The sequence below is a fragment of the Macrobrachium nipponense genome, chromosome 46 (genome assembly GCF_015104395.2).
Source record: "Macrobrachium nipponense isolate FS-2020 chromosome 46, ASM1510439v2, whole genome shotgun sequence".
In the NCBI taxonomy this organism is placed as follows: Eukaryota; Metazoa; Arthropoda; class Malacostraca; order Decapoda; family Palaemonidae; genus Macrobrachium; species Macrobrachium nipponense.
In genome coordinates, this window is record NC_061106.1 from 4,557,830 (window position 1) to 4,574,803 (window position 16,974).

The window sequence follows — 16,974 nt, forward strand, 5'->3', positions numbered from 1 at the left end:
AATAATAATCCTTAGCCCTTAGGAGCCAGGTAAAAAAATTAATATGCAGCACCCCAGACCAGGAAAATTTTGAAGTTGGCCAATTTAGATAATTTATGAAAAGACATCATGTAAGACAGAAGCAGTACATCCTCCCTTGAAGTCAAGATCACAAATAAGCTCTGAGCCACCCAATCTCTCATCTTAGCCAGTCTAAAAGTTGCCATTAGTGAATTTATGGACTACAGAAGTAATGGCACCTCTTTCCCACTTGATTCCCCCAAAATGCTGGTGTGTAATATTGTTACTCACCATGAACTAATCAGTTGTCCACCTGAACCTGTTATTGCCTAATCAGGGAGCATATCCGTCCATTAAGGGTTAACCACAAGTAATTACCTATGGCTATAATTTAATTTTTAGTATTCCAGCTCGACTGTTTTAGTCTTAATATTTAATAAAAACTTTTTTTTATTCAGTCTTAATATTTAATAAAAACTTTTTTTTATTCAGCATTCATTGCTGATGAGGTCATGTGTGCTATATATAACAATTTCATTATAAATTTCTTTTTAAAAATCCTTCCAGGGAATGTGTGGATCATGCTGGGCCTTTTCTGTGACAGGAAATGTTGAAGGCCAGTGGGCAATCAAGCATAACAAGCTCATTTCTCTCTCAGAACAAGGTTGGTTTTCAAGAACTATTTTTCCAAATAGAAATCCTTATCAATTTTCTGAATTGATCATTGTAATTCTGCTTCTGTGAGCAAGTTTTAAGAAATGAGAAGCATGTAGTCGAAAAATAGCATGAGGGAGAATGCTGATTTTTTTTTTTCAGATACTAGTTGTTTATTATACTTCACAGACAATTTCCTTGACAGAGATATATCTTCATGCTTTTATGATGTGCAGCTGGAACGACTCGCTTAAAAATTGGTAAAATTACATAGATATCACTACTGTTAGTATTGCACTAGTACTCATTTGTATACAGTTAAATTCTTGTATTTCTTTCTCAGAGTTGGTTGACTGTGACAAAACTGATGAAGGATGTAATGGGGGAATGCCTGAAAATGCATATGAAGCTATTAAGGAGCTTGGTGGTCTTGAGACTGAAAGTGACTATCCTTATGAAGGACGAGATGATCAGTGCCACTTTAATAAGACAATGGTAAGCTTATATTTAGTGTTATTTAAGACAATAACCAATGGCCATTGAATTGGTGATATGCAATTTCTTGCCATTGATGTAGAGAATTGGGTTGTAAGTAAAAATTATGAGTACATAAAGGCTATCAGAAATTTATAATTAGCATGCATTTGGCATTAAAAGGACTTCTCCACCTCCTTAGTTCTTTTACTTTGGCAAAATTTTCCAGTTTTTGTTTTGGCAGATTCCAATTTGTCGCAGGTCTATTGGCAGGATTATGTAAAATCTCACAAAAGAAATTCAATCAAAGTTGGTGTTTCAGAATTTAATTTTCCAAGTTTTTTTATAATTTTCAGTATATTAATCCTTTAAACGCCGATTGGATGTAGTAAACGTCGACGAAAATTGTCTGTCGGGTGTCTCGCCTGAGTGTTTGGAAATTATAGAAAAAAAACCATAACACCCTGAGAATGCCAGAAGTTCCAAGGAATCAAGCATTCAGCGAGGATCCCAGGTATTGTAGTAAAAATTAACCAGGAATTCTCATCTCGCCCAAGCGTTTGCAGATCGTAGAAGACCAAAACACTCAAGAGAGAGCTAGAAATTCTAAAGAATTTAAGAGCTTGGGGAGACCCCTGAATTTCATCAAATGATCATCAAGGTGGGCCCCCTCCTCGACACCCGTAGAAATCAAGGAGGAATGGGGATAAAAAACCAGTCATAAAGACGAGCATGTAAGACTGAAATGCAAGTACAATTCAACAAAATATACAATCGAGGCTTCCCAAAATTGCATGAACCCAAAGGGAACTGCGAAATGATATCCATCCAAAGACACAAAAAAACCCAGGGAGACAGTCTCCAGATTTGACTACAAAAATCTTTCTTCAACAAAGTGGACGTACGTCCAGTAGGACCCCAAAGTCCTTCAAAAGAATGTAGTCCCCCAACGCTGAATCCTACAGAGAGCACTCTCCAGTATCGCTCCTATTCACCTCGCCCCTCCCGGAGTAGCCATAGAAAGTAGAGGGAATAGGTGAGGAGGATTGGATGCTCTCGCTTGACTTGTTAGCAGAACTAGCAGGAGAAGCGAGTCACGGGCAGCCATCAACCGGCAGTGATGGCCACAGCGCAAGTCTAGGAAAGTGTTATCGTCTGGAGAAATGCTTTCCAGAGGAGGGTTAAGAAACTAGCATGGCAGATGAAAACATTCGCTGTTCCGAGACCCGGTCGGTCACGTGAATGTGACCGTCGTCTGGGTGGGTTGAGCATGCACCTGACTGGAGAGGGCAGTACCATCCTCCGTTGCTTCCAAGTCCTTGTCGAGGGCTGAAACCTCTCAAACAAAGGGACCAATGGGGAGGACCAAATGGGGATCCCCTACCGGTCTCATTACGTGCACAGTCCCCACGGGACCGTCACGTCAACCCTGGGAAACCGAGCAATCATCACCGAAAGAGGCATGAGTCACCTAAGCGACTCGCTCCTCTCTTCCACTCCGTTCCTGAGTCGCGACTGTGAGGGACACACGTCACCGACTCTGGATGCATGCAAATCCATAGATTTACATGCACTCGGGAAACTTGTGAATGAGCGCAACCCACATGGAACTAGTCTTAGAGCCTCTAGGACTAGCAGCAGAAGTGCGAACCGAAGTTTGCGCTTCTACGGCTCCTAACACACTAGGCCCTGGGGACAGCGTGACGGTTCCTGTTCCCGAAAGGAATGGAATGGGCAAAACAGCAGAAAACCCAACTGCCTCCTCAGTTCAAGGAGGCAGACCCTTAGAAGTCTTCATGACGAGACTTCTTAGAGGGAGAAGACTACCTTACTCCTTCTTCAAGCAGGGAGCCTTAGAAGTCGAAGGGGTGGAGGCTTTTTTTAAAAATTATGGTAATTCCGAAAAGAGGAAGATGACGACACTTGACGAGCTCTCTTCCTCCTCGACTTTTCCAAATTCTGCAGGACTTTTTTTTCTACAGGATGAGGTACATTTACCAGCAGGAATAGAGTTAATAATCACAGGGCAGCAACAATGGCTTTGTCCAGTGACAAAACTCCAGGATAGCCAGCGGCAAATGAATATGATTTCCAGCAGCGGGGAACAGTACACACACTCAAGGACCAATATCACAGCATGCTACGAGTCAAAGGTACAATTCCAGGGTTTGGATAGCCAACAAAGAGATATCAAACCATCTACTGCTGTAATCAACTATCCACCACTTTTAGCCTGTAAGAAAAAGAAAATATGATTTAAAAAAATAAGGATACTCCTCTCGCATCCAAGGGCACAGCTCTCTGAAATGAGAGGAGACCCTCCCTAAACACCAACACACACGCCCCCTCTTCTTCTATCTTCGTCCACAGCTAGCAAAAGGAAGAAGGGGAGAAGAGGAAATACCAGAAGAAACAAGGACAAACCTACTAAGTTCCCCTCAGTGATTTCAAGAGTAAGTGTAAATTCGGATGCATACCATGTCTCGTCCTAAACGTTAATTAGGGTGAAAACATGTAATAAGGGTGTGCCAACACCCTTAACACCGACCTTTTAAACAAACAACGAGAAAGGCAGCTAGCAAGGCTATCACAAAAAGTGGGTTTTCATATTAATTTTTAAAGTCAATTAATTATTACTATCAAATGCAGTGTGTTCATATTCATTCAAAATAATTAAAAATCCCACAGGAAATTAATTATTAACGGCTAGTCAGCTAAAGCTCACAAACATACGTCTTCATCGGAAGATGGCCAGAAGCAGTGTGGAGTGTTTACATCCAGGCAGGTGGGCCTAACCGCCTAACAGACGGTAGATACTGCCTAACCAACTTGTTCAAGAATTTAACTGCCGTATTCCAGCCTACGCTAAAAAAGTAAGTTCCTTAACCCTTTAACGCCGATTGGACGTATTAAACGTCGATATAAATTGTCTGTTGGGTAGCCGATTGGACGTACATACGTCGATATAAAAAAGTTTTAAAAAAATTCGCGGAAAAATAGTTATAGGCTACTAGGCGAGAAACTTTTGAATGCTTTTATGTTTAAAATGTGTATGAAAAATGATTATGTATAGGGTATTTTTATTTCTGTCATAAATATCATACAAAGGACAGCTTTTGAAACTGCCTCTACATTATCAGAAGATGTTTTTTTTTATGTTCGTTATTGTCCGCTGCTGCCTGCTGCTCTTCCGAAAATAGAGTTCAAAAAGTGCAAATTTAGCGATAGATGTGTCAATTTTATTTTTATAAATCTTCATGCTCTTATGTTTGATATGTGTATGAAAATATATTCCATATAGGGTATTTTTATTTTTGTACATAAATATGATAGAAAATTAAGGCAGCTTTTTGTAACTGCCTTTCACGTTATCAGAGGATGTTTTTTTCATGTTCGTTCTTGTCCGGCACTGTTCTGAAAAATGCATGACAAAGACTTCACGTGGTTATATTTTGTTAATTTGGGAGCTAATTATAACTCAGCACATTTTTTAACTCTGTCCCACTTGCAGTTTTTATTGCATGTTTTGTCCACACTCTCCACTTGCATTTGCATTTCTCTACTTTGGTTTCCATAATTTCCCTTAGTTTCTTTTCACAAAGCCTATTTTCAGCACAGTGACTCATAACCTCACATAAGAATTTGCTGTTTTGTGGCAGAATTGTCTATCTGTTTTCATCTGTTTAGTCGATGTTTTATTTTATTAATTTCTTTTTAGGCTCAGGTGACTGTTAACGGATCAGTTGAGCTACCTCAAGATGAGACACAGCTTGCAAAGTGGTTAGTGAAGAATGGACCAGTATCCATTGGCATTAATGCTAATGCACTTCAGGTAATTATTTGAACTGTTATTGTTTGTAATAATGAAAAATTTGGAAGTTTTTGACAAATAAATTATTAAATAACTTTAAATAGAATTCTTTAGATTTAGATTATTTTTACATTTTCTTCATGCACTTAATATTAGCAAGTATTTTTTATATGCTCTCAGATTTTTTTTTTCACAAAAAACTTTTGTATTAAATGTTTTTTCATTTACAACATATAGTTTAATGATAACCATATTTGACAGAAATAAGGCATTTCAATATAAAATTTAACAAAGATGTACAAAATCCTACATCAGCGGTGTGCCGTCACACACACAGCTGACTTGAGACTGAACGAGGGAGTATTGATATTGTTGAGGAGAGAAGGAGAAGAGAGTTCAAATGTTACTGTATGTATGTAAAAACAGTAACAATTCACATAAAAAAAGGGGAATTTCACAATAAATGTAACAATGATTAAATATAAAACAATCAAATGCAATACATAAATGATAAAAAAACTTAATTGAGCTAATGTTCTTGCGCCGAGTGAATCAGTACAGTTTATCTATATTAAACAAAGTAGTAAATGAAAGAACAAAGCTTTTCACAATAAATTCTACCATAAACAATTAACAAAATCAAATCCTTCATTGCAGTTTATATTTTGAGGAATAAGGAATGAATGATTTCAAGTTATTGTGTTGTGATATTGTTGAGGAAAGAAGAGAGAGTAAAATCTTTACTATAATAGATAAGTATAGGCAGTCCTCGACTATCGGTGGGGGTCCATTCTCGGCGGGGTGCTGATAAGCGAAAACCACCATTCACCGAAACTCGGTGATTTATGGTGCTTTCGGTTAGTGGCACTGATAACCGGGTAGTGGTGTCTCTGTTAGGTATGTTATGATGCCATAACTCTATTATCGGTACCTTTATGGTGTCGATAACCAAAACTCAGCCGTTATGATGCCAAATCACTGATTTTATGGCGCTAGGCAAGCCCCATAAAACCGGATCGCCATTAACCCAGTCTGCCAATACCGGGGACTGCCTGTAAAAAAGCATTACCAATTCACATAAAAAAAAAATAAAATGTTATTCACAATAATTTAACATAATGATAAAACATGAAAACAATCAAATATTCATTATGGAGCTGAGTTACTTTTATGTGGTAAAAAATCGTAAAAAGCAATTGTCACTAGATAGGTATTTTACCGTAACAAAAAGAAGTGATTTTGGTAAATCGAGTGTAAGCGAAAGAAACTGGTTAATAATCATCCCAGCTCAGGTCAATTTTGTCATATTTATCTCGATTCAGAGCGATTTTCTTGTTTCTGTTTAGCATAAATAGATCTCTAGAAACTAATTATATGGTTATTTTTTGTTATATGAAGTGCTTTTAAGTTTAAATATGACTTAAATGTGTCTTATTGTGAATCGATTGTTATTTTTTTTGTTAATAGATGGTGTTGGGATCATATTTTTTGTGTAAAAAACAGATCCCGTTCGTTATTTTCATCCTATTTCATAACAATACAAGATTTACATATTTATCTTTTATTGGCATGAAAACAACAGTAAAATGTGTTCTTTCATGGCTAGTATTTTTTATTAAACTACTTTTTTCTCCACTATTATTTGCGGTAGAGTTGCATCCATGTTGCTGATACTCGATAATGTATAGTCACATATATGGTAATACCTCGAATGTACATAAGGATAAGTTCCAGAACCCCTCGCATAAGGCAAGGATTTGTGTAAGTTTGGTAGTCACTGAAATTAAATATATGCTTATTTCTAGAGTTTAAACAGTAAATATGACCCCAAACATGCTTCCCTGTTATTAAGCTAACTTTTAGCCCGAGAACTGCTACAAGCCTCTTGAGCAGATGTATGTGGAACTGCTATAAGCCTCTTCAGCGCACCATTTTCTATATTCTCACAAATTCCTTCATAACTTAACTTGGATTATTTTTTTTATGATAAAACTATTTGTCTGGTAAAAGTTTTAATATTTTAAACTTTATTTTACTCATATATTTTTGTATAATAAAAAAGTTCCCCATAGACCAAATTTAATTTGTATGCAAAGGAAAATAGTGAAATGTACTTCTTTTCAGTCAAAACTTGTTTTATATTGATATATTTGAATCATGCGCAATAAAAAAACATAACAGCATACATACACACACACGCATACACAATATTATGACATAATATCCTGCTCAGTAAGGGTAAACAAAGACACGGCAACTCCCAAACCGTCTCATCATGCGGTTGGCTAGTTTAAATTATGGCAACACTCCCGAATGTTTTGTTTTCCAATTTGAGTATGATGAGTGTTTAAAATAAAGGTTATAAACATAACAATCAGTTTGAGTTACCATGATAGTAAGTGTTTATTTTGTATTGGATATGTGTAAAGCTCTCTCTCTCTCTCTCTCTCATCTCTCTCTCTCTCTCTGCTCTCTCTCTCTCTCTCTCTCTCACACACACACACACACACACACACACACACACACACACACACACACACACACACACACACACACACACACACACACACACACACGACATATTTTATGAAATATCTATATTAATTACTTATTTCCATATCTTTTGTATATTTTTGCAGTAAGTGTTGGTGGTGGGATTTGTGGTGGTTTTGGTATAGTATATATTATAATAAAACAAAAAATAACATAAAACCTATTGTATTTACTCTTAGTTTTTTTTTTACATAATTACAATAATTGCTTTTTTTTTACATAACAATAATTGCTTTTTTTATGTAGTTTGAATATTAAAGTACGTATTTTATTTGACAACTATTATATGATATATATGCAAAAGACTAGGAGAATATATCACTTTTACTCCTTTGTTCCTTCAAATATCATAGGTAATTTTTATTATTGAACTTTTAGGTAATAAAGATAGAATATTCTCTCTAAATATGAAATACAGTGGACCCGCCGTATTTGCATTTTCCGGATTAATGGACTCACACATTCGCAGATTTCTCTCTGGAATATTTCTGCGGAAAACTCGCCTGTTTGCTGTATTTTTCTATGAGAAATATGCACATATTCCTGGTTTTTATTGATCAATTTCATCATAAAATGCACTTTTTATGATAAAACTATTTAAAAAAACCTGTATAAAAATTTGTAGTAGGTTTTTCTTGAGTTTTATTTAACAAAATAGGAGGTTTAAAACATTTTTATAGGGGTTCCAACTATTCGCGGTTTCTAACTATTCATGGGAGGTTCTGGTATGCATCCCTCATGAATACATGGGGACCACTCTGTATTTTAACATACTTTACAATAATAGCAATGGTAATAATAATCATATGAATAGATAGATAAAAAAATACTTACGAAGCAAATAAACTATTTGTAAACAGTAATTGCTGCTATAACAACTAGAAAGAGCATTCATTTTTTGAGAAGAGAAAAAAATTCTATACTCTAGGATTTGATAATATAAAGTACAGTGTTCCCCCTGTATTCGCAGGGGATGTGTACCAGGGACCCCCGCAAATAGCGCAAACCCGCGAATAGTTAGAACTCCCCTCTAAAAATCCCCATATCTGCCTATCTTAAAAGTTCAAATACCAAATGTATACGTAAAGTATCATCCTACATCAAATATACCATTGAATTGGTATTATTAATATCATTTCAAAGTCATCTTAAGCATTTTACCATTAGAAATATATATATATATATATATATATATAGAGAGAGAGAGAATAACTCCTTATAATGTCAATAGATTGAAAGGAATGTCTATAGGCAACACTTATTTCCCCTCCCATACATACATATATCTATTCCAAGAGAAGGAGAAGAGAGGACTGAACAATTATGTTTTGTCTGTATATCAATTCTTTTGCTCTGAGAGAGAGAGAGAGAGAGAGAGAGAGAGAGAGAGAGAGAGAGAGAAGAGAGAGAGAGAGAGAGAGAAGGAAGAAACACAAATACCAGATGTAAAAACCTGTAACATCCTACATCAAATTTACCTTATCATATATAATTTCAAAGTAATCCTAAACATAAGTACCCTTAAAAGTATATACGTACGTGTGTACATACGTACTAACTTCTAACACTTGCATCAGAGAGAGAGAGAGAGAGAGGAGAGAGAGAGAGAGAGAGAGAGAGAGAGAGAGAGAGAGAGTGTTATCCTTACAGTATTTAAAAGAGTGAAATGGAAAGATTATTGTATCTAAAATACTCACACATGAATTTTTGTAAATACATTTTATAGTATATTATACATATAGTATTATTATTGGAAAATATTAATAATAAACTTATTACATGCATGTACCATAAAAAAGGATCTCCTCAGTGAGAGAGAGAGAGAGAGAGAGAGAGAGAGAGAGAGAGAGAGAGAGAGAGAGAGAGAGAGAGAGAGAGAGACTGCATAAAAACCATTAAATTAATTGACCATTGTATGGCACTGTTACTTGACAAATTTGACAGTTTTCCCAGCTCTGAGCGTCACTGGAGTTACGAGAAGGTAGGGAAATTGATACAAAAAGACGAACAAGGGGAAGAATTTTCATTTGAAATTAGTTATATTATTATTATTATTTGAAAATATTAATAAACACATGCATCTACCATAAAAATTCTCTCATCACAGTAAGAGAGGGGTTATCCTTACGTAAGTGAAATGGAAAGGTCTTTTTATCTCTTTAAAATACTACCCCACACGAATTTTGTAATTATAGTTTTGTTATTATTATTATATTATTATTATTATTATTATTATTATTAACAAACAGAAAATATCAATAAACATTTTACATACTAGTACCATAAAAATTCTTTAAACTCAGTAAAGAGAGTGAGAGTGTGTGTCTTTATCTCTCTGTTCTCTCAGAAAATACTTATATCGCTTCCAGCAAATTGGAGGGAGGCAGCAAAACGGAGGGAGGGATTTACCACTATGACGTACATATCCTGTGTGGCAAAAAGAGAAAGAGAGAGAGAGAGAGAGAGAGAGAGAGAGAGAGAGAGAGAGAGAGAGAGAGAGAGAGGAGGGGGGGTGAGTTATCCATCCATAATTAAAAGATTGAAATGGATGGATTATTATATTTCTTTAAAATACTGTCACATAATATTAATTTTGTAATTAGCATAATAATAATAATAATGATAATATTAATATTATTATTATTATTTAAAGTATTAAAAACAAATAGTACATGTACTATAAAAATTCTTGAGTCTCAGTAAATGAGAGAGCGAGAGAGAATGCGAGAGAGAGAGAGAGAGAGAGAGAGAGAGAGAGAGAGAGAGAGAGAGAGAGAGAGAGAGAGAGAGAGAGAGAGAGAGAGAAATTGCATGAACACTTGGTGGCAACAACACACAGCTCCTCCTCCCCCTCCGTCCCATTACATACTTGATATGTTTGACAGTTTTTTTTAGTACCTGGACTTTGAGAGAGAAGACTGGGATTTCCTTCATTCTTACATAATTTTTTCAAATTTATAAACTAAAATCTTACTAATTCACTTTAGTATTTTCTTTAATGAATTGATGCTATTGCTGTATACATTAATATTAATATATGAAAATAGTAAATCATTTATTTATCATACAAAAAACCATACATCTCTGTAGGAGAGAGAGGAGAGAGAGAGAGAGAGAGAGAGAGAGGGAGAGAGAGAGAGAGAGAGAGAGAGAGAGAGAGAGACGAGAGAGAGAGAGAGAGAATTATTATTTTTACTCTGATATCATTTAGTCTTATTAAACTTACTAATACAGTATTAATTAAACTTACTAATACAGTATTAATCAGTATTAATATTTGAAAATTTGTAAATCATTTTTGTACCATAAAAATGTATTTAGTCATGAAAATAACATCAAAATACACTTAATTAGTGATGATTTCGCCGGAAAATCCCGCGAATAGATGAATCCCCCGCAAATAATGGCTAGACATGGTCCAGAGAGAAATCTGCGAATCAATGAGTCCGCGGATACGGAGGGAACATTGTAATTTTCATTAGCGTTACACTCTCCGATATACAGTATAATAAGTAAGTTGTAAATGGTTACTTGTCAAAAATAGGATACTAAAAAAACATCACAATGTAACAAGGAGTGAAGTACGTAAAAATATGCTATCCTTTACTGGGCCCAACAGCCCGTGATACCCAGCTCCCTCCCCGCCCATAGTTTACAACTGACCGACCCGCTACCCGTGGTACTATCGCACCACCTATTGTCGGTCAAAATGCCACGTCGTTACAATAAAAGTAACTTTGCTGTTTTAACAAAATAAAGAGAAGGAGGGAAAAGATATTTTGTTGACACGTGCACGAAGTAATTACAAAGCCGTTGGTGAAATTGTGTTGTGAGAATTGTGTTAGATTCTGAAGTTGTCAAGATAGCGGCACACCGGACGGTTGTAAAATGATGTTGGGGCATTTCTTGAGTTAAATTAAATTAAAGTTTGTTTAATTTCATATAAAAGTTAGCTTTATAACATTACCCTTTTCTAAAAAAATAAGTGGTTGAGGTAAAATAGAGTACAGTATCAAAAAGGTACTATATTACCACATTAGCACATTTTACAGTAGGTATGCATATATACAGGCAGTCCCCAGTTATCGGTGGGGTGCTGAAGCAAAAACTGCCATTAACGAAAACTCAGCAATTATCACACTTATGGTGCCAATAACAGGTTAATGGCACTGTTAACTGGTTAATGATTAGGTATGTTATGACGCCATAACTCTTACATAAAGCGCTGATAACCAGAACTCGTTTGCGTTATGGTGCCAAAAATTGCTGCTTTTTATGGGTACTAGACAAACCCATAAAAGTGGAACGCTATCAACAGAGTCTGCCAATAACTGGGATTGAGTGTGGATGTTTGTTGAGGGTACAGGTAGGTAAAATTCAATAAATTTAGAATTAAATACTGTACAGGTAAAGACACAAACACTATTATCTGTGCCATATTGCTGATAACCAGAGCTCGGTGCGTTACGGCTCCATAAAATCCTTGCGGCCGCCATAAAACCGGATCACCTTTTACCGAATCTGCTGATAACGGGACTGCCTGTATATATATGTTTTTGACTTTATTTTGTAAAATACAATTTCAGTGCATATAATATCTTGAAAGAGAAAGCTTAAACCAGCAACAATCCTTGACTATATTTTATAAACAAATATATAAGAGGTTTACAGTGATGTACAGTAATGGGGAGATGTACTTAGCTTGATAAATCTCAAGGGAGACTATTTTCCCTTGTATCACTGAGCTGAGGTGAGAGTTGTCATAAGTGTTGCCATGTAGTCATTTATGGCCCATTCAAGTGATTTGATTTTCTTACAAAATTCGCTCTTAACTTATGGCCCAAAATAAGGACTATCATATGATGTGCATTGGTATACTCTTATGGCATTATTGTTCATCAAAGGATGCTTGCTGCTATGTTACATTAACTCCAAAATTCTTAAGTAGATTGGGTTGTCGTGACTTTGGACATTTTATCGTGCACTGAAACAAAGAAGCGTAGAATAATTACTTGGAAAAAAATTCCCAATACAGGTGAGTTTGTTTGGTTAGTGAGAAAGGATGTGCCCTCTGTTTGTGTTAACATCATTAACATGACTATAAGGTACTGCCACTCGTTTAAAACTTTAGACTAGTATGGTTTCTCATCTCTGCCATTCAATGTGATTATTTGGAAAAATGTTGGTTTTATGCATAAAATTATTATTTTAATATAATTTTATTTTCAGTTTTATGTTGGAGGGGTCTCTCATCCATTGAAGTTCCTGTGCAATCCCAAGAACCTTGATCATGGAATGCTTATTGTGGGGTATGGTGTGCACAGTAAGTAATCGTGATACATGAGGGGACATCCGGAATATTTTTTTACCTTACATGTTAAGATTTTTTTTTTGTAGTCATGTAATAAAAATTTCACATTAGATTTTATTTTGCAGTCATGTAAGAAAAATTTGTCACTTTCATTTCAATTTAATCAACACTACTTCTAAAAGTCCTCTGATTTTCTTTACTTCAGGTTTAGGAAATGTCGTTCCTATGCAAATGCAATCATTTACTTTACCCAATCTGTGTGTGGTAAGATCACCATCAAAAGTTGATTTAACCATGTATGTAATTGAGATGGTGTAGTAATTACTGTTAAGATAATGTAGCAGTTACTAATGTAATCAGGTATCAGAATCTGTTTGCTAAATTGTTTGAGTTAATACAGTGATACCTTCGCACTCAAACTTAATTCGTTCCTAAAGGCTTTAGAGTGCTGAACGGATCTTTCTCCCTTAACCTGTACTTTAAATAGTTGATGTGCATGTAGAAGGTGAAAAGGATGAAAGATTTTCTCTCTCTCTTCTCTCTCTCTCTCTCTCTCTCTCTCTCGCTCTCTCTCCTCTCTCTCATCTCTCTCTCTCTCTCTCTCTCTGGAACAAGCCTGTCCTCATCGCAGTTGAACACTTGTTGGTTAGTTCTCAGCAGCACCTCTGTCAGTACTGGCAGCCTCCCCACACTATGTATGCCACTAAAATTGAATATCTCACACCACCCAACACTTGAGTAACTATATAAGCACTCAGGTTCTGCTTTGTATAATCATGTGGGAGTTACTGGGTTTCTGCATACTGGGTGGCACCTTGATTTGTAAAAATAAAAATTTTGAATTTGGTTTATAGGGCCTTGTGATTGGTGGAGTGTCCTGGTTTTAGTCTGGTGTTATTGACTCATGCCTGGTATTCTATAATTTTCACTGTCTGTAGGATAAGCTGCTGGGTTTCTTGTTTGGCTGTTGGGTCTTTTCAGGCTGGAGAGTTATAGTACAGTGCATCCTCGACTTACGGCGGGGGTGCCGTTCCAGTGCCATGCTATAACTTGAGTTATGCCTTAAGTTGGATTTTTGCTGTTAACGGTGCGAGTTATGGTGCTGTGTTGCATCAAGCTACAGAGATGTAAGTGTCGTTAACTTGATGCCTAGTTTGCTGTTAGCACTGTAAAAGCCTCTTAAGCGGATGTTTAACATCAAGCGACGGTGCTGTAGATTGAAGATAAGGTTACTTACCTCAATACCATTTAAAATGTCTAAAATAGTTTTTCCCAGCTGTTTAAGTACTGTACCCTAAGGGAATTAAATCTAGGACAGTGCACCAGCATGTGCTCAACAGATAGCTGACCATTGCAGTGAGCACAAACTGGGGCACTGACTCCCTCTAAAATATAACTCTGGGTGAAGCGGGTATGGACAATCCTAAGCCTTGTTAGGATGATCTCAAATCTTCACATGCAATTAAAACCAGAACTCTGTTGCCATTTCTTACAGATGTATCTCCTAATAACTGGATGCATATCCAATTGTGGCACCTTATTAGTTAAGAAATCACATCTTGCAGCACCCATTGCTTCACTATCAGCCAGTTTGTTCCCTTCTATACCAGAGTGCCCAGGAACCCAACAAAACTTAACTGATTTGTGGCAAACAGAAAGTTAAAAAAAGCCATTCCTGAGCCGTTTGAAAATAAGGGATGGGTAGGGTTAAACTTCTTAAGGGCTTCTAAAACACTCCAGGAGTTACTATATGTTACTGTGGATTTAAATTTCTTATCAGATGCAAGATTTAAAGCCTCAACTATGGCTGCTGCTTCAGCAGTGAATATGGATGAGGAGTCTGGTAACTTTTATATATGATTCCCTCTCACACACCACTGCACAGCCCACTCCATTTTCTGATTTTGATCCATCTGTATAGATTTTCCTGTCATTTATAGGCCTCTCATCATGCTCCAAAAACTTGTTTCTGACTTCTTCTTCCGGACAACCTTTCTTTATCTCTTTCAGTGCATAATCTATTGCTGGAATAAATCAAGGAGGGTTAGCAGGATGTTTAACTTTTAGGGCCTTCTGCATTTTTCTATTTTCATCATCCAGTTTACCCAGCTGTCTGATTTGAAATGGAATTGAAGATCTACTAAACCTAAAACGACTTCAATCACACTGTTTCAAGATCTCAAAAGAAGGATTCTCCCTAGTGCTTTTCAGCTGCATGCCTCCTTAGGTCCAGTGGTAGCTGATGGGAGTCTACGTAGATACTTTCAATGGGTGAAGTTCTAAAAGCTCTAGTGCAGATCCTTAGCCCCATATTATGCACAATGTCCAGTTGAAGCAGATGAGTATACTTGGCAGCTGTAGTCTAACTTAGATAAACATACTGCATTGTAAAGCCTTAACAATGATTTCTTATCAGCACCCCAATTAAAATTAGGTACTACTTTTAAAATATTTAAGTGATCTCTCTACTTTTAACTGGTCAATATGATTATTCCAAGTGAGCTTTTCATAAAAGACCATTCCTTAAAATTTTACTTCAGTGGAGTAAGGTAAAATAGTTCCATTGAAGGTAAGAGTTGGAATGGTTTCCCTAGTTCAGCGCCTGCAGAACCGACCAGTGACAGTTTTTGATACAAAAGGAAAATCGAAATCCTTGCTCACTAGCCCCTACGGGATGAAATAATCATATGCCTCTGAAATGGATGGAAATGATTTTACATTCTTCTCCATGAGAGCAGACTCACTAAATTTCTTCCAGTCTGTTTCATCTACGTTCCAATTAGGAGGTGAATCAGATGGCTGATTCTTAACCTATTTTATATGAATTGGGAAGTGGTCACTCCCATTTGGATATTCATTAACTGACCATTCATAATCAACTATAAATACTAGATGAGCAAATGCTCAGATCAGTATCTGAGTAGGTATTAGAGTAGATATTATGATACATGATGTTCCCACCCCAAATGGGGTTGTGAGCATTAAAGTAAGGAGGAGGAGGAACAGAGTAGGAAACTGATTGATCAGTAAATGAATATGGATATAAGGTGAAATCCAAATTAGGAGGAAGGTAGATGGAGCAGACTGTGATTTGCTTGTCTAAAGGAAAATTACTGTTACAGCTTGGGAGATGAGTATTAACTAATAGCAAGGAGTGTTGCAACGACTTATGGATAATATATATAGTGTAATTTAATCCAGGTTTATATTGTATGCTCCCAAGCTTAGTTTCTAGGAGACACACAATGCCTGGGTTATGGTCATGGAGCAGTACCTCCAGCTCTTTGTTTGGAGCCCTGAGACCTCTAAAGTTCCATTTTAGTATTGACATGAAAACTATTTTTTGGCTTGGTGGAAGGTCATTTGGATGGAGCCTTCCCATATACTCTCTTCTGTTTATGAGCAGTTATCAAGAGTGATTTGGAAAGGACTGGTCTTGACGGGTTTTGGATTATTATCTGTTTAATTTACTAGTGCCATTTTGTTTCCCTTTCTTGTCAAATTGTTTGAATTCAAGCTGGGTTCTTTCATCGAGCTTAGTACTACCATTCTATTACTAAGTGATGCAAGTGGATTTGATGGAGGAGAGGATGAGGGGGAAACATTTCTCTTTTGGTGCTTTTGCTCCTCAGTCACCATTAATCAGGCAAAGGTGCAGCCTGAGACAATTCCAAGGTGGTTGGTTTGAGTGCCATCTTATCCTCGTTGGAGGCTTGCGCTTTAGCCTCAACAGGTCAAGCACCTGACCCAGATGGCTGGGCCACTACCACAAGGGTTGATGCACCAGCTACATTGGAGGGTGCTGCCACTGCACCCCTAGTGGTAGATAGGGGTAGTGGCTTAAGAACTTGAGCATAGCTCCTAGGTTGTTGTCGTAATTGTCTTTTTGCAAAACCAATACTACTTATATGCTCTGCATTGGCTTTATTTAGTGCAGACAGTTAAAATTTGTAATTTCACGTTTTTGTTATTGGATATATGTTCCAGTTTGTTTATTGGATATTCGGTTCCAAGTTTGACAAGTCACACATTTTGCTTTTCTATTCCATTCATCATCATGATGGACACCAGAGCAATTTATACAAATTTTATCATTTTCACAATTTTTTTATGAGTGGCCAAACTTATGCAATGATAGCACTGCATTGGTCTTTGCTGGAAAGTATGTACT

General features: G+C 36.5%; 2 protein-coding genes across 3 annotated transcripts in view; one reads left to right on the forward strand and one right to left on the reverse strand.

Moving 5' to 3' along the window:
- The window catches only part of LOC135214739 (putative cysteine proteinase CG12163), a 77,791-nt gene that overhangs the window by 43,123 nt on the left and 17,694 nt on the right, over positions 1 to 16,974 (reverse strand). The gene's annotated exons all lie outside the window — the stretch shown is intronic.
- LOC135214740 (putative cysteine proteinase CG12163) lies at positions 567 to 12,833 on the forward strand. The gene is made up of 4 exons (XM_064249077.1): positions 567 to 664; positions 998 to 1,149; positions 4,847 to 4,960; positions 12,722 to 12,833. Exons 1-4 carry the CDS (start codon positions 571 to 573, stop codon positions 12,821 to 12,823), a joined length of 462 nt encoding a protein of 153 aa, XP_064105147.1. The 5' UTR covers positions 567 to 570; the 3' UTR covers positions 12,824 to 12,833.

Coding starts and splice junctions, on each gene's coding strand:
- LOC135214740 (XM_064249077.1), top strand. CDS start 571: ATGTGTGGATCATGCTGGGCCTTTTCTGTGACAGGAAATGTTGAAGGC. Junction 665..997: donor CATTTCTCTCTCAGAACAAG/GTTGGTTTTCAA, acceptor TTTCTTTCTCAG/AGTTGGTTGACTGTGACAAA. Junction 4,961..12,721: donor TTAATGCTAATGCACTTCAG/GTAATTATTTGA, acceptor TTTTATTTTCAG/TTTTATGTTGGAGGGGTCTC.